The 16814-nt window shown below is 38.8% G+C and overlaps 3 protein-coding genes, 1 long non-coding RNA gene and 1 pseudogene across 4 annotated transcripts; all 5 read right to left on the reverse strand.

Moving 5' to 3' along the window:
- Window positions 1-1145: 1145 nt before the first annotated feature.
- On the reverse strand, window positions 1146-2381 carry LOC138204155 (uncharacterized). The gene is made up of 5 exons (XM_069159307.1): window positions 2339-2381; window positions 1849-2193; window positions 1632-1742; window positions 1477-1511; window positions 1146-1360 (listed from the first exon to the last, which is right to left on the reverse strand). Exons 1-5 carry the CDS (start codon window positions 2379-2381, stop codon window positions 1238-1240), a joined length of 657 nt encoding a protein of 218 aa, XP_069015408.1. The 3' UTR covers window positions 1146-1237.
- A 1737-nt stretch (window positions 2382-4118) lies between these two features.
- Window positions 4119-5262, reverse strand: LOC138204156 (uncharacterized). The gene is made up of 5 exons (XM_069159308.1): window positions 5220-5262; window positions 4730-5074; window positions 4513-4623; window positions 4358-4392; window positions 4119-4241 (listed from the first exon to the last, which is right to left on the reverse strand). The coding sequence occupies exons 1-5, from the start codon at window positions 5260-5262 to the stop codon at window positions 4119-4121; spliced, it is 657 nt and encodes a 218-aa protein (XP_069015409.1).
- A 1647-nt stretch (window positions 5263-6909) lies between these two features.
- Window positions 6910-8112, reverse strand: LOC138204157 (uncharacterized; annotated as a pseudogene).
- A 1743-nt stretch (window positions 8113-9855) lies between these two features.
- LOC138204159 (uncharacterized) lies at window positions 9856-10258 on the reverse strand. Its single transcript, XR_011178776.1, has 3 exons — window positions 10137-10258; window positions 9999-10040; window positions 9856-9917 (listed from the first exon to the last, which is right to left on the reverse strand). It is a non-coding gene; the product is annotated as an uncharacterized lncRNA (long non-coding RNA).
- A 5057-nt stretch (window positions 10259-15315) lies between these two features.
- On the reverse strand, window positions 15316-16548 carry LOC138204162 (uncharacterized). Its single transcript, XM_069159311.1, has 5 exons — window positions 16506-16548; window positions 16016-16360; window positions 15802-15912; window positions 15647-15681; window positions 15316-15530 (listed from the first exon to the last, which is right to left on the reverse strand). Exons 1-5 carry the CDS (start codon window positions 16546-16548, stop codon window positions 15408-15410), a joined length of 657 nt encoding a protein of 218 aa, XP_069015412.1. The 3' UTR covers window positions 15316-15407.
- Between the last annotated feature and the right edge of the window lie 266 nt (window positions 16549-16814).

The following is a 16814-nucleotide window of genomic DNA, read 5'->3' on the forward strand; positions in this document are numbered from 1 at the left end:
ATCTGGACAGCATTTTAAGTTGCTTCATTTGCAGCATGAATACGATTGGAGTCTCCTCTTTCTTGTTATAAAATGAAGCCCTGAAGCCGTATCTGTGTGAAGCCTCGATTTGCTGCAGAGAACTGAAGCAGTTTTTATTGTAAAGCTTATCATTGTCCATTTGACATCTCTGAGATCCAGTGAAGAGGTTTTAAAAAAGAGGAACCGGTGTTGTCTTTGTGAATGGCATGTTATTCTGTGGTCAGAGAGTGACTAAGTAAACACTGTTCTTTAGACAACACAAAGATCAACAGCAACATGACAGTTTGGGCCTGAGGTGTCTTTTAACTTGCCTGTTTGGTATCGTGGATGCTGCAAATGTAGGATAGATATGAAAACACGTGACGTTTATTCACACAATGTGAAGGTTTGAGGTGAGGTGGTTTTATCGCTGATAGGATTCTAACTAATCTAACACTGTCGTATTTTTAAAAGATGGGAGGGAAGCTTTGGTGTGAGAATAATACAGCGTTTGTTGCATGTGGTTTTGTATTGCAGAGAGCTGAAGGCTAGTTTGTGGCTTCCGTTTTGACTGATAAATATAGTGCTGTCATCGCAGTGGAAAATAACAGGGGGCGAGGGCACATGTCTTGCTGCTTGCGCGCATGTGCATGCATACGCTACTTCTTTGAATTTTTTTACATACACAGTCTTCCTGTAATGGAGAGTTCATTTTCATCTCATGCAGACAATGTTTGTCCTCACAGGGTGCTGTGTTATAACAAATCTGCACAGATTCAAAGGCTGACATAGTTTAGTCAAAAAGCAAGTTGGTTAGTTTTTGCTGCTTGTTAGTTTGCTTTGAAGCTCGACAGACTGCAGAGACCATGTGCTCAGACCACACTGTGCTGTCTCTTCCTGTTAAACAGGTGATGTGTATCTCTCTCATGACTCCACTGCAGCAGACCTCCAATCACTCTCACTATAAGATAATGTGACTGTCATCAGTGTCTTTACTGGCTCCTCTTCCATCAAACATCAATCATATCAGATACAAAAGACAAACAAGGGAAAGAGAGAAGAAGAATCAAAACTACAGAGATTTCACACATTGCATGAGCAAAGAATCATTTATTTCAAATTTAGATTTTTCTTGTCATCATAACTCCTCCCATTCACCAACCATACAAACCTCCACAAGCAGATTAATATGATAAAACATGAGATCCACTCTGCTGTTCTGGTTGTTTCAGAAGTCTTATCTTGTAGCAGCGTACACCACATTAGGCTCCAGTTCTCTCTCTGGTGTCGGCCTCCTGCGGCTTTTCGCTTTGGGACGGAAACTCGGTGCTGCATAGGTCAAGTCATTCGAGCCAACGTTCTGGAAATGAAAAGATTTTCAGTCACTCATCTCACAAAATTACCTATTAGATGATTTAAATCAGAGAATATATCAATCAAGCAATTCATTTCAGTCTAAAGTTAAACTTCGATTACCTCACTGTGTTGTGGATTCTCTACGTCTTCTTGAGCTGAATGACAGAAAAAAGTTCACCTGATAGTTACTCGTTCCAAAATATTGCTTTTTAAATACGGAGTTTGTATTTGTAAAGTTCTGCATTAGCAGCTTAAATAAAAACAAATATGAATACCTTTGTGAAATTTCCTGATTTTGACAAGCAGACTAATGATGACCATGAAGAGGAAAACAGTTAAACCTCCCAGGATCACGCTGGTAAGGTCTGTTAATCCATCAAGCAAGTCTACAGGAGAGATGTCTAAATGAAACTTAATGGTTAGTATTCTACCTCCAATAAGTGCTTCTTTTAATAGTAACTTCTTAACAATCAAAAGACAGAAACTACTTACCTCGAACGTTTAAATATGTTGCACTGGCAATCACCAGGTCTTCATCTTTGTAACAACCACAGAAATACAACCCAGAGTCAGATGAATTCACTGGCTTGATTCTCAGGAAGAGGTTCGTGCTGTTTGATGTCATATTATATTTTCCATTTTGAAATCCATCGTGAAGCGAAACGTTGCTATCAGATGAGAACATAGATGAGATCAAGCTGGCGTTCGGTCCATCAGCCAGTCTGAACCACGATATGTGAAAAGTAGATGTGCTGAAGTTGTTGCACATCAGCGTGACTTCTTCACCAGACTGGACCTCCACAGTGTAAAACTCTGAAAGTGAGACAGAGATCCAACCTGAAACAAATAAGTATTCATGAACTTCAAATTCAACATTCAAACTATACCTTGAAATTTTGATATCAAACAGTTGTCTGTCAGTTTCAGCTCTGGTTACAGGATAAAGGCTTGTTATTGATAAATCATTGTTAGATGTACTTACTGAAGGTGCAGAGTAAAGCTGGTATGAAGTGGAAGTTCACCATTGTTCGTACAGTAGGACTCCTCCACTGCAATGTGTGCAAGTGAACTGTGCTCAGTGAGCGTGATCTCAATGTAAAGAGGTGGGGTGTTCCTTTATTCTTATGTTGGCTCAGACTGACGCTGTAAATGCTGTCAGTGAAATGATTACAAAGTAATGGGAGCAAAGAGAACAGGACAGCGTTATTATCTGGTTTGATGACACTTTAAAGTATCTCTGTTATGTTTTAGGAAAACTTTAGAAGAATCGATGCATCAGTCTGTTAAAGTCTGTAGAGTATGAGGAAGTGTCATCTTTGTTCTTTGCCTCCAGCTGCTACAATAGATGTCCAACAAGTTTAAATAAGAGTTTCTGTATCCATGAACAAGTTGTCACACATCGTTGCACGTTTACTCTTCTGTCTGTGTCATGTTGAGCTACTTGACAAATTGTCCTGATAAACAGTGATAGCAGTTGAGGTTCTCTGCAGATTTAGTAACTGATATCAGCGTGATGCTGACAATTTATGAAATAAAGAGTTGTGACTAAACCAGAAGTGGTATAAGTTGTGTTTTAATTGCATCAGTTTTAGAGATGGGCATTTCAAGCAAAAATACTATTAAAAATGACATGTTACGCTGCCTGACTACACGGGTAAAAGTTTTGTTTACTACAATACAGGTGACATTTGTTTGTGATTTAAATAAAAAACAAAAAAACAATTCAAATAGTGAAAATGGACATATTCCGACCTGTTTTAAAACGACGTCCGTACCGTTATGCAGCGTGACGTAGGACATGCGTTCGCAGCTTATCCAGCAACAAGCATGGCTGAAATTTTATTTAAAAATTTTTTTTTTTTAAAGCTTATTGTCAGAGTTTAACTGACAGTTGCATAGTTGTCCTCTCTCCTATCCATTATATCGTTTCCACTTTGCATCAGTCTGCATCCTGCTGATATCAGATCACACGTGGCCAGCAAAAGTACAGGTGGAAACGCACCCAGGACGCATTGAGATCCGATCTGCTCAGGCTGCATTCGGAGTCGGTCTGGGACGCATGCGGCCACATTTTCTTAGAGGGTATGCGATGCATTCTCGATCCGTCCTGGGCCTCATTGGAAGACGTCCTACTCAGCTGACGTCCTCTGAATAAGCGATGAAAATAAATGCAGCTCCTGTTTGTGTCTGACCCGGTGCTCTGATGTGTTATCATCACGTTACAGCAGGTTCGTTAGTTTTTGCTCTTTTTTCTCTCCATTTTAATCGTTTGCCAGAAATTTTCTGCCTGCTCATCTTTCATTTTTTTGTGACCTGAAAAAAATCTCCTGTGGTTTTGCCAAGCGTAGTTTAACTGTACAGAAAACAGGAGAGACTCGCCCTCACAGGCCTCATGTTTTTCAGCAGTAGTCAGACCACACTGTGCTGTCTCTTCCTGTTAAACAGGTGATGTGTATCTCTCTCATGACTCCACTGCAGCAGACCCCCACTCACTCTAACGATAAGATAATGTGACTGTCATCAGTCTCTTTACTGGCTCCTCTTCCATCAAATATCAATCATATCAGATACAGAAGGGAAAGAGAGAAGAAGAATCAAAACTACAGAGATTTCACACATTGCATGAACAAAGAATCTTTATTACAAATTTAGATTTTTCTTGTCATCATAACTCCTCCCATTCACCAACCATACAACCCCCCACAAGTAGATTAATATGATAAAGCATGATATTCACTGCTGTTCTGGTTGTTTCAGAAGTCTTATCTTGTAGCAGCGTACACCACATTAGGCTCCAGTTCTCTCTCTGGTGTCGGCCTCCTGCTGCTTGTCGGTTTTGGACGGAAACTCGGTGCTGCATAGGTCAAGTCATTCGAGCCAACGTTCTAGAAATGAAAAGATTTACAGTCACTCATCTCACAAAATTACCCATTAGATGATCTAAACCAGAGAATATATCAATCAAGCAATACATTTCAGTCTAAAGTTAAACTTCGATTACCTCACTGTGTTGTGGATTCTGTACGTCTTCTTGAGCTGAATGACAGAAAAAAGTTCACCTGATAGTTACTCATTCCAAAATATTGCTTTTTAAATGAGGAGTTTGTATTTGTAAAGTTCTGCATTAGCAGCTTAAATAAAAACAAATATGAATACCTTTGTGAAATTTCCTGATTTTGACAAGCAGACTAATGATGACCATGAAGAGGAAAACAGTTAAACCTCCCAGGATCACGCTGGTAAGGTCTGTTAATCCATCAAGCAAGTCTACAGGAGAGATGTCTAAATGAAACTTAATGGTTAGTATTCTACCTCCAATAAGTGCTTCTTTTAATCGTAACTTCTGAACAATCAAAAGACAGAAACTACTTACCTCGAACGTTTAAATATGTTGCATTGACAATCACCGGGTATTCATCTTTGTAACAACCACAGAAATACAACCCAGAGTCAGATAAATTCACTGGTTTGATTCTCAGGAAGAGGTTCTTGCTGTTTGATGTCATATTATATTTTCCATTTTTAAATCCATCGTGAAGCAAAGCGTTGCTATCAGATGAGAACATAGATGAGATCCGGCTGGCGTTCGTTCCATCAGCCAGTCTGAACCACAATATGTGAAAAGTAGATGTGCTGAAGTTGTTGCACATCAGCGTGACTTCTTCACCAGACTGGACCTCCACAGTGTAAAACTCTGAAAGTGAGACAGAGATCCAACCTGAAACAAATAAGTATTCATAAACTTCAAATTCAACGTTCAAACTACACCTTGAAATTCTCATGTCAAACAGTTGTCTGTCAGTTTCAGCTCTGGTTACAGGATAAAGGCTTGTTATTGATAAATCATTGTTAGATGTACTTACTGAAGGTGCAGAGTACAGCTGGTATGAAGTGGAAGTTCACCATTGTTCGTACAGTAGGACTCCTCCACTGCAATGTGTGCAAGTGAACTGTGCTCAGTGAGCGTGATCTCAATGTAAAGAGGTGGGATGTTCCTTTATTCTTATGTTGGCTCAGACTGACGCTGTAAATGCTGTCAGTGAAATGATTACAAAGTAATGGGAGCAAAGAGAACAGGACAGCGTTATTATCTGGTTTGATGACACTTTAAAGTATCTTTGTTATGTTTTAGGAAAACTTTAGAAGAATCGATGCATCAGTCTGTTAAAGTCTGTAGAGTATGAGGAAGTGTCATCATTGTTCTTTTCCTCCAGCTGCTACAATAGATGTCCAACAAGTTTAAATAAGAGTTTCTGTATCTATGAACAAGTTGTCCCACATCATTGCATGTTTACTCTTCTGTCTGTCATGTTGAGCTACTTGACAAATTGTCCTGATAAACAGTGATAGCAGTTGAGGTTCTCTGCAGATTTAGTAACTGATATCAGTGTGATGCTAACAATTTATGAAATAAAGAGTTGTGACTAAACCAGAAGTGGTATAAGTTGTTTTTTAATTGCATCAGTTTTAGGGATGGGCATTTCAAGTAAAGATACCATTAAAAATGACATGTTACGCTGCCTGACTACACGGGTAAAAGTTTTGTTTACTACAATACAGGTGACATTTGTTTGTGATTTAAATAAAAATTCAAATCGTGAAAATGGACATATTCCGACCTGTTTTAAAACGCCGTCCGTACCGTTATGCAGCGTGACGTAGGACATGCATTCACAGTTTATCCATCAACAAGCATGGCTGAAAGTTATATATATATATTTTTTTTTAGCTCCGTGTCAGTGTTTAACTGACATAGTTGCATAGTTGTCCTCTCTCCTCTCCGTTATACTGTTTCCACTTTGCATCAGTCTGCATCCTGCTGATATCGGATCACAAGTGGCCAGCAAAAGTACAGGTGGAAACGCACCCAGGACGCATTGAGATCCGATCTGCTCAGGCTGCATTCGGAGTCGGTCTGGGACGCATGCGGCCACATTTTCTTAGAGGGTATGCGATGCATTCTCGATCCGTCCTGGGCCTCATTGGAAGACGTCCTACTCAGCTGACGTCCTCTGAATAAGCGATGAAAATAAATGCAGCTCCTGTTTGTGTCTGACCCGGTGCTCTGATGTGTTATCATCACGTTACAGCCGGTTCGTTAGTTTTTGCTCTTTTTTCTCTCCATTTTAATCGTTTGCCAGAAATTCTCTGCCTGCTCTTCTTTCATTTTTTTGTGACCTGAAAAAAATCTCCTGTGGTTTTGCCAAGCGTAGTTTAACTGTTCAGAAAACAGGAGAGACTCACACTCACATGCCTCATGTTTTTCAGCAGTAGTCCAACCACACTGTGCTGTCTCTTCCTGTTAAACAGGTGATGTGTATCTCTCTCATGACTCCACTGCAGCAGACCCCCACTCACTCTAACGATAAGATAATGTGACTGTCATCAGTCTCTTTACTGGCTCCTCTTCCATCAAACATCAATCATATCAGATACAGAAGACAAACAAGGGAAAGGGAGAAGAAGAATCACAATTTCACACATTGCATGAACAAAGAATCTTTATTACAAATTTAGATTTTTCTTGTCATCATAACTCCTCCCATTCACCAACCATACAAACCCCCACAAGCAGATTAATATGATAAAACATGAGATCCACTCTGCTGTTCTGGTTGTTTCAGAAGTCTTATCTTGTAGCAGCGTACACCACATTCGGCTCCAGTTCTCTCTCTGGTGTCGGCCTCCTGCGGCTTTTCGCTTTGGGACGGAAACTCGGTGCTGCATAGGTCAAGTCATTCGAGCCAACGTTCTGGAAATGAAAAGATTTTCAGTCACTCATCTCACAAAATTACCTATTAGATGATTTAAACCAGAGAATATATCAATCAAGCAATACATTTCAGTCTAAAGTTAAACTTCGATTACCTCACTGTGTTGTGGATTCTGTACGTCTTCTTGAGCTGAATGACAGAAAAAAGTTCACCTGATAGTTACTCGTTCCAAAATATTGCTTTTTAAATAAGGAGTTTGTATTTGTAAAGTTCTGCATTAGCAGCTTAAATAAAAACAAATATAAATACCTTTGTGAAATGTCCTGATTTTGACAAGCAGACTAATGATGACCATGAAGAGGAAAACAGTTAAACCTCCCAGGATCACGCTGGTAAGGTCTGTTCATCCATCAAGCAAGTCTACAGGAGAGATGTCTAAATGAAACTTAATGGTTAGTATTCTACCTCCAATAAGTGCTGCTTTTAATAGTAACTTCTTAACAATCAAAAGACAGAAATTACTTACCTCGAACGTTTAAATATGTTGCACTGGCAATCACCGGGTCTTCATCTTTGTAACGGCCACAGAAATACAACCCAGAGTCAGATGAATTCACTGGTTTGATTCTCAGGAAGAGGTTCGTGCTGTTTGATGTCATATTATATTTTCCATTTTGAAATCCATCGTGAAGCGAAGCGTTGCTATCAGATGACAACATAGATGAGATCCAGCTGACGTTCGGTCCATCAGCCAGTCTGAACCAGAATATGTGAGAAGCAAATGTGCTGAAGTTGTTGCACATCAGCGTGACTTCTTCACCAGACTGGACCTCCACAGCGTATAACTCTGAAAGTGAGATCAAATAAGTATTCATAAACTTCAAATTCAACATTCAAACTATACCTTGAAATTCTGATATCAAACAGTTGTCTGTCAGTTTCAGCTCTGGTTACATGATAAAGGCTTGTTATTGATAAATCATTGTTAGATGTACTTACTGAAGGTGCAGAGTAAAGCTGGTATGAAGTTGAAGTTCACCATTGTTCGTACAGTAGGACTCCTCCACTGCAATGTGTGCAAGTGAACTGTGCTCAGTGAGCGTGATCTCAATGTAAAGAGGTGGGGTGTTCCTTTATTCTTATGTTGGCTCAGACTGACGCTGTAAATGCTGTCAGTGAAATGATTACAAAGTAAAGGGAGCAAAGAGAACAGGACAGCGTTATTATCTGGTTTGATGACACTTTAAAGTATCTTTGTTATGTTTTAGGAAAACTTTAGAAGAATCGATGCATCAGTCTGTTAAAGTCTGTAGAGTATGAGGAAGTGTCATCTTTTTTCTTTGCCTCCAGCTGCAACAATAGATGTTCAACAAGTTTGAATAAGAGTTTCTGTATCCATGAACAAGTTGTCACACATCGTTGCACGTTTACTCTTCTGTCTGTCTGATATCAGCATGATGCTGACAATATATGTAAGAAAGAGTTGGGACTAAACCAGAAGTGGTGTTCTTTAGTCTAATTAGTATTAGCTGTGTTCATTTTGTAAGAAATTTACAATTCGACATAATTATTTGTTTTCTCACTCGTGATTTGATTTTATACTGACATCTTTTCAAATATGTCAAAATAAATTGCACTCATCTCACATGGGAAATATTTACACGCTTTGTTTATCTTGCATTTTGTTCACTGCTCACTCTGGACACATGACAATGTCCTTATTTCCTCCTTAATAGTATCAATCCCACAAGTCTCATCCAAACGACAAATGAACAAGGCATCAGTTCCACTCTTGAGTTCGGTTGCTTCCTCCGTCTATCTGGTGGCAGCGTACACAACATTTGGCTCCATCTCTCTTCTTCTTGCTTTTTGACAAAAACTCACTGTGGCATAGTTCAAGTCACCAGAACCCATTATCTGTAAACACCAATAGAGTATTTATAGTCAGTCATCTCATATATCATCATAGTAAATTGTTTATACTGAAATTGGATTCACCTCATTCTGCTGTGGATCTTTTTCTACACCATCAGCTGAGTGACAAAGATACAGAATACATCTGGTCAGATGATTGACAATCATTGTAAAATCTTTTGGTGGCAGGTGGTCTGTATACGATTTTATAGGTTTTAATTCAAGGTTAAAGGTCAAGTATCCAGCAAGGTAACATCACACTATCATTGTTAACATGTTGCGACACAGAGCAGCAAGTTTCAGTTCTGTTTGTTAGCGGTGCCGTTAGAGGTTTCTCCACATCTGCAGTTCAATTTCATGAATAAAGGGTGATTACACTTCACCTCTTGTGCCAAAATGAAAGAAGTTAGAGTACTTGATGAAATTTTTCGGACCAGCATGTTTTGATCTTGATCCATACTAGCTAATAAAAGTCAGGATACATCTATTTAGTCATCTGCAAAAGCTATTAAGTCAGTGAAAATGATAAACGTGGTTTTTAGAAAAATCAATCGGCTATGCTGGTGTAAATGTTGTAATGTCCATGAATTATATTCCAGCTCCTCGCTGATTCTTGCTTCAAAGACAAATCAAGTGCCTTGTTCCAGGAAGATAAAAAACAACCTCAGAGATTTTTGCACAGCTTGGCATCTCAAAAGTTGGTTACATTGATTACTTATTTCTGGTTTATGGATTACAATCCTTTTGCAAAGGGCTCTTTATTAGAAAGTGGATGTAAAACTATACTCAAATAAGATAAATTCAGTAACTCTCACAAAGTACCTTTCTGAAGTTTCTTGATTTCAACAACCAGACAGATGATGACCATGATGAGAAGAACGAGCAGGCCGCCCAGAATCCCATTTATCACGTATGTTTTTCCGTCAGACTTTTCTGCAACAACAAAAATCATAAAATTGTCTTTGGTGACGTGAGATCTGGCTTTATATACCAAGACAATAAATGAGATCTTACCTTCAGGCTTGCTGTCCATTTTATGTTTAAATCCGTTGACGTCTTTTAAGGAAATTAAAGGGAGAAAAGTGTTATCTTGATCTTATTTTGACAGATTTGTATCATTATCATATTTTGTGGTATTTTTTTAATTCTTACCTTTGACATTTAAATGTATTGCATGAAAATCCAGGTGAGCATTTGTGTAAAATCCACAGATATACAGTCCAGCGTCAGATAAATCCACCATTGTGATGTTGAGAAAGACAGTAGAGATGTTGGAGCTCATTTCAAATGATCCATCTTCAAATTTCCCGCAGTATCTAATAGTGTTGTCCGTGTACATAACAGAGACGCAGCTGGCCTTGGTCTTGTTCACCAGTCTGAACCAGAACATTACAGATGGATGTGTTGAAATTTTGGGGCTCAGCAGAGTGATGTTTGCTCCCAGCTGAACCTCCACATACTGAAGTTCAGACCCTGATACAGAGATCCAGCCTGAAACAAACAAGTAAACAAGCGATTTACTTTCAATCACACAAAAGAAACAAGAAAACAAATCATTTGAATAACTTTTAAAAGTTTATATTCTCAAAGTTTAAAATAATTGGGTGCCAGTATTTACTAAAGCTGCAGAGTAGAGCTGTTACCAAGGGGAAGTTCTTCATGGTGTGTATGACTGCAGCAAAGCAATGTCCGCCAATGAACTGTGCTCCAGTAAGGGTGCTTTTAATGTAAGAGGCGGGGCTTAGAGGCGCTCATCATGTTGCTAACACTGACCACATAAATGCTTTTAGGAACAAAAAGTGCAGATGCTTGTTGTTAGGCCGAACATATTCTTTAGACCGTGTTATTTGACAACACGTTTACAACAGAAGTCAATGCTATGTACAAATGAAATGTCAAAACCGTTTTTCAGATTGTCAAAATGTATCATTATATTAATAAATCACAGTTTTGACCTCCATCACAAGATGATCAGAGATTGTTGGTAAGATATTTTTAGACTCAAAAACAGGATGCAAGTTAGAAATGTTGAGATGATGGCTGCAACATGCATATGGTGAGACTAAATAAATGGGAGACCTGAGCTTCTATACAGTACATCTACGTGTAAGTGGCATGCAGAGGGTTCAAGACACATTCTCAGCTTGTTTATATGAACTGAAAACCTGTCTGTCTGTAATATTTTCTACCTGCAGTATATGACCCTGTGGAGGTGGAGCTACCAGCACAGAATTATTGTCTGAACCTCAACATTAAACTGCAGTTGTGGTTGTCAGGATGAACTAAATCTGAAATGAAGGAGAAACTGGATGGAGAGGTTGAATAGTCGAACAATAATTGAATTGTTCCCAGTGAATATCGATCAGTATTTTAGCTTGAAATGCCCATCGGTTGTTCAGACCACACTGTGTTGTCAATTCCTATCAAACAAGGGATGTGCACCTCACCCTCTCCTCCACTGCTGCAGACCTCCATCATCGCAAGACACTCCGGACAGTCACAGTCACGAGCCTTATTCGCTCGTCCCAAAACAAAAGACAAACAGCAGAGTTCACATGTATGTGCATTTATATCTAGTAATAGACACATTAATAATCAGTTTTAAAGTATATTGTGCTTTTAATCCATGTGATTACACGTATATACATCACATCACAGTTATATCCAGTTTCCACCCTGAAGGACTAAACTTCTTTCCAGATGTAGTGGCTTTTATTTTTCTTATTGCAGAGGAAAGTCAGCCGGTATTCACTGCTTCCTTTGAGATTCCACTACTGGAAAGATTTGAGTTAACGGGTCTCATGGTTTTCATCTTGTTTGGGTTCAGAACACCTGCTGTCTCTTCCTGTTAAAACGGTGTAACGCTATAAACGATCTGGACATTCATCAGTGTTCTTACCAGCTCCCCCTCCATGAAACAATAATCTGTGTTTGTGTTGCTACGTTATAACATGACAGAGAGAAAGGAAATGCTGTGCAAAAAACCCAACTTGACAGAGAATTAATAAGTGGTCTTTATTGCAAAGGTTTTTTTCTTGTTACCAAAAAAGCCATACAGCGCCTCGGAGTATATCCACATGATGCAGCATCAGCTCCAGTTGTCTCCAGACTCTATCTGGTAGCAGCGTAAATAACATTTTCATCCGGCTGCCTTCTCTTAGCTCTTGGTTGAAATTGGACAGCAGCGTAGTTCAGGTCATCAGAGCCACGGTTCTGTGAAAATAACATTTACAGTCTTATTATGGTAAATAATACATGCTATTCACAAAGGCTTATTACAAATCCCTATAAAATTATTAGGTTTTTTTTACTGTTAAAATGTTTTTACTCTCACTAATAGACAAACTGCATCTTTCCTTTTACTAATTGTTCCACATATACACCATACAAATATATTTATAAATATACACATAATGAATAAATGTTGAAGTTGGATTCACCTTGTTTTGCTCTGCATTGTGTTCTCCTCTATGAGCTGAGGGACAGAAACAATACATCCGCTCAGTTGATTGTCGTCTTCGGTGAAACAGTTTTGCTTTTTTAAAATTTGTATTAAGAATATTGACACAACTTCAAGAGAATGCTTAAAACAAAAACACTCCCACTGTGGCTCCTTTAAAGTACCTGTCTGAAGTTTCCTGTTTGGGACAATCAGACCAATGATGACCATTACAAGTAAAACGGTCAGAACTCCCAAGGTCACACTCGTCCATTTTGTTGTTCCGCCAGACTCTTCTGCAAGACAAATCTTGCCTTTTTACAGGAATTGAAATCGTCATAATAACAATAATTCGTGAATTAATTCAAGAGTTATACCTACAAAGCTTTTTTTTGAAGTCCCAGTGACCTTTGACCTTAGAATTCTAATCTGTTCATCTTTGAGTCCAAGTGAATGTTTGTGCTGAACTAGAAGAAATTCCCTCGAGGTGTTCTAGAGATATTGCGTTCACGATAATAAGATGAAGTCACAGTGACCTTGACCTCTGACCTTTGATCACCAAAATCTATTCAGTTCATCATTAAGTCAAAGTGAAAGATTGTGCCAAGTTTGAAGAAATTCTTCAGAGTGCGTTCAGAGAGTGGGATGGACGGACAAACCAGAAACATGATACAACCAGCTACGGCCGTCGCTGGTGTAAAGGTAGAAAAAGTTTTGTGTTGAGAACAAAGTTATAATAATAACCATGAATGATGTTCTTAAGATATGAAAAAGATGTGCGACTGGACATCTTTGAGATGTGCATACAAGCTTGTTTGGAAGCAGGCCCGGGAAGTTGATCATCAAATAGAGGTAGATTTCAAAAAAAAAAAAAAAAAAGTGTTTCTAATTTTCTACAGTAAGACTGCGAGAGGTGAGGTGGTAGGAGGAGTCGTTAATTTGCTGTTTGTCAGAGGGTTAATGTATCCTGTTATTATTATTTTTTTTTGTAGCATCGTTCCTTGAACTTGAAAACTTGTTGTGTGTGGTTACGGTTGGAAACCAGTCTTCCTGTGGTTGAGACTTTACTGTTGCTATTTGCTGCCTGCTTCTGTTTCTGGTTAGTTTCACTACTTGTTTTTACTAAAACATCTACACAAATATATCCACAAGTTGTATTTATTTTTCTTTAAAAAGAAAATGTATGACCAAAATAAGGCTGGTGTTTACTTCTGTTTAGATGTACTCATTTCTGACACACTGACATCTCTTCCTGTCAAGGGATGTGTACCTCTCTCTGAACTTCACTGTCAGTTTAGACAGTTTTGGATCAGTGTCCAAACGGTAAGTGAAGAAAAAAATAACATCATTAACTTACGTACAAGTACATTATTCCAAGACCCAGATTATTCTGGTGACAAGAACATCTTGACAAAACATCTAAAATCACATTTGATCCAGGACTGGCAGGAAAAACATCATTATGTAGGGGAACATAACAACACAGTATCATGCAAACTAAAGAAAAAAGGTTTTTGCCATCTATAAAATATACCACCTGTTACCTGCTACTCAGCAGCGCCGTGCTTAATGCTGCCATTTGTGGCCTGAAGCTATATTTCAGTAATAGTGATTCAAATGCTTTTCTTAACATCACATTCAGACAGAAACTACTTGTGGTCATTGCATTTTGCCTGCTAAAAACTTAGTCTGGATTTTGTGACATGCCTTCTTGGAATTTGATAACGCATGTGGTGTGACGGTCTTGATCTGGACAGCATTTTAAGTTGCTTCATTTGCAGCATGAATACGATTGGAGTCTCCTCTTTCTTGTTATAAAATGAAGCCCTGAAGCCGTATCTGTGTGAAGCCTCGTTTTGCTGCAGAGAAATGATGCAGTTTTTATTGTAAAGCTCATCATTGTCCATTTGACATCTCTGAGATCCAGTGAAGAGGTTTTAAAAAAGAGGAACCGGTGTTGTCTTTGTGAATGGCATGTTATTCTGTGGTCAGAGAGTGACTAAGTAAACACTGTTCTTTAGACAACACAAAGATCAACAGCAACATGACAGTTTGGGCCTGAGGTGTCTTTTAACTTGCCTGTTTGGTATCGTGGATGCTGCAAATGTAGGATAGATATGAAAACACGTGACGTTTATTCACACAATGTGAAGGTTTGAGGTGAGGTGGTTTTATCGCTGATAGGATTCTAACTAATCTAACACTGTCGTATTTTTAAAAGATGGGAGGGAAGCTTTGGTGTGAGAATAATACAGCGTTTGTTGCATGTGGTTTTGTATTGCAGAGAGCTGAAGGCTAGTTTGTGGCTTCCGTTTTGACTGATAAATATAGTGCTGTCATCGCAGTGGAAAATAACAGGGGGCGAGGGCACATGTCTTGCTGCTTGCGCGCATGTGCATGCATACGCTACTTCTTTGAATTTTTTTACATACACAGTCTTCCTGTAATGGAGAGTTCATTTTCATCTCATGCAGACAATGTTTGTCCTCACAGGGTGCTGTGTTATAACAAATCTGCACAGATTCAAAGGCTGATATAGTTTAGTCAAAAAGCAAGTTGGTTAGTTTTTGCTGCTTGTTAGTTTGCTTTGAAGCTCGACAGACTGCAGAGACCATGTGCTCAGACCACACTGTGCTGTCTCTTCCTGTTAAACAGGTGATGTGTATCTCTCTCATGACTCCACTGCAGCAGACCCCCACTCACTCTCACTGTAAGATAATGTGACTGTCATCAGTGTCTTTACTGGCTCCTCTTCCATCAAATATCAATCATATCAGATACAGAAGACAAACAAGGGAAAGAGAGAAGAAGAATCAAAACTACTGAGATTTCACACATTGCATGAACAAAGAATCATTTATTTCAAATTTAGATTTTTCTTGTCATCATAACTCCTCCCATTCACCAACCATACAAACCTCCACAAGCAGATTAATATGATAAAACATGAGATCCACTCTGCTGTTCTGGTTGTTTCAGAAGTCTTATCTTGTAGCAGCGTACACCACATTAGGCTCCAGTTCTCTCTCTGGTGTCGGCCTCCTGCGGCTTTTCACTTTGGGATGGAAACTCGGTGCTGCATAGGTCAAGTCATTCGAGCCAACGTTCTGGAAATGAAAAGATTTTCAGTCACTCATCTCACAAAATTACCTATTAGATGATTTAAATCAGAGAATATATCAATCAAGCAATTCATTTCAGTCTAAAGTTAAACCTCGATTACCTCACTGTGTTGTGGATTCTGTACGTCTTCTTGAGCTGAATGACAGAAAAAAGTTCACCTGATAGTTACTCGTTCCAAAATATTGCTTTTTAAATACGGAGTTTGTATTTGTAAAGTTCTGCATTAGCAGCTTAAATAAAAACAAATATGAATACCTTTGTGAAATTTCCTGATTTTGACAAGCAGACTAATGATGACCATGAAGAGGAAAACAGTTAAACCTCCCAGGATCACGCTGGTAAGGTCTGTTAATCCATCAAGCAAGTCTACAGGAGAGATGTCTAAATGAAACTTAATGGTTAGTATTCTACCTCCAATAAGTGCTTTTAATCGTAACTTCTGAACAATCAAAAGACAGAAACTACTTACCTCGAACGTTTAAATATGTTGCATTGACAATCACCGGGTATTCATCTTTGTAACAACCACAGAAATACAACCCAGAGTCAGATAAATTCACTGGTTTGATTCTCAGGAAGAGGTTCTTGCTGTTTGATGTCATATTATATTTTCCATTTTTAAATCCATCGTGAAGCGAAGCGTTGCTATCAGATGAGAACATAGATGAGATCCGGCTGGCGTTCGTTCCATCAGCCAGTCTGAACCACAATATGTGAAAAGTAGATGTGCTGAAGTTGTTGCACATCAGCGTGACTTCTTCACCAGACTGGACCTCCACAGTGTAAAACTCTGAAAGTGAGACAGAGATCCAACCTGAAACAAATAAGTATTCATAAACTTCAAATTCAACGTTCAAACTACACCTTGAAATTCTCATGTCAAACAGTTGTCTGTCAGTTTCAGCTCTGGTTACAGGATAAAGGCTTGTTATTGATAAATCATTGTTAGATGTACTTACTGAAGGTGCAGAGTAAAGCTGGTATGAAGTGGAAATTCACCATTGTTCGGACAGTAGGACTCCTCCACTGCAATGTGTGCAAGTGAACTGTGCTCAGTGAGCGTGATCTCAATGTAAAGAGGTGGGGTGTTCCTTTATTCTTATGTTGGCTCAGACTGACGCTGTAAATGCCGTCAGTGAAATGATTACAAAGTAATGGGAGCAAAGAGAACAGGACAGCGTTATTATCTGGTTTGATGACACTTTAAAGTATCTTTGTTATGTTTTAGGAAAACTTTAGAAGAATCGATGCATCAGTCTGTTAAAGTC

This window comes from Embiotoca jacksoni, unplaced genomic scaffold, assembly GCF_022577435.1.
Source record: "Embiotoca jacksoni isolate LCO1_2020_lvr unplaced genomic scaffold, fEmbJac1.0.p SCAF_24, whole genome shotgun sequence".
Taxonomy (NCBI): Eukaryota; Metazoa; Chordata; class Actinopteri; family Embiotocidae; genus Embiotoca; species Embiotoca jacksoni.

Coding starts and splice junctions, on each gene's coding strand:
- LOC138204155 (XM_069159307.1), bottom strand. CDS start 2,381: ATGGTGAACTTCCACTTCATACCAGCTTTACTCTGCACCTTCA. Junction 1,743..1,848: donor AACATATTTAAACGTTCGAG/GTAAGTAGTTTC, acceptor TCTCTCCTGTAG/ACTTGCTTGATGGATTAACA. Junction 1,361..1,476: donor AGAATCCACAACACAGTGAG/GTAATCGAAGTT, acceptor TTTCATTTCCAG/AACGTTGGCTCGAATGACTT.
- LOC138204162 (XM_069159311.1), bottom strand. CDS start 16,548: ATGGTGAATTTCCACTTCATACCAGCTTTACTCTGCACCTTCA. Junction 16,361..16,505: donor AGCTTTACTCTGCACCTTCA/GTAAGTACATCT, acceptor TATTTGTTTCAG/GTTGGATCTCTGTCTCACTT. Junction 15,913..16,015: donor AACATATTTAAACGTTCGAG/GTAAGTAGTTTC, acceptor TCTCTCCTGTAG/ACTTGCTTGATGGATTAACA.
- LOC138204156 (XM_069159308.1), bottom strand. CDS start 5,262: ATGGTGAACTTCCACTTCATACCAGCTGTACTCTGCACCTTCA. Junction 4,393..4,512: donor AATCAGGAAATTTCACAAAG/GTATTCATATTT, acceptor TCTGTCATTCAG/CTCAAGAAGACGTACAGAAT. Junction 4,242..4,357: donor AGAATCCACAACACAGTGAG/GTAATCGAAGTT, acceptor TTTCATTTCTAG/AACGTTGGCTCGAATGACTT.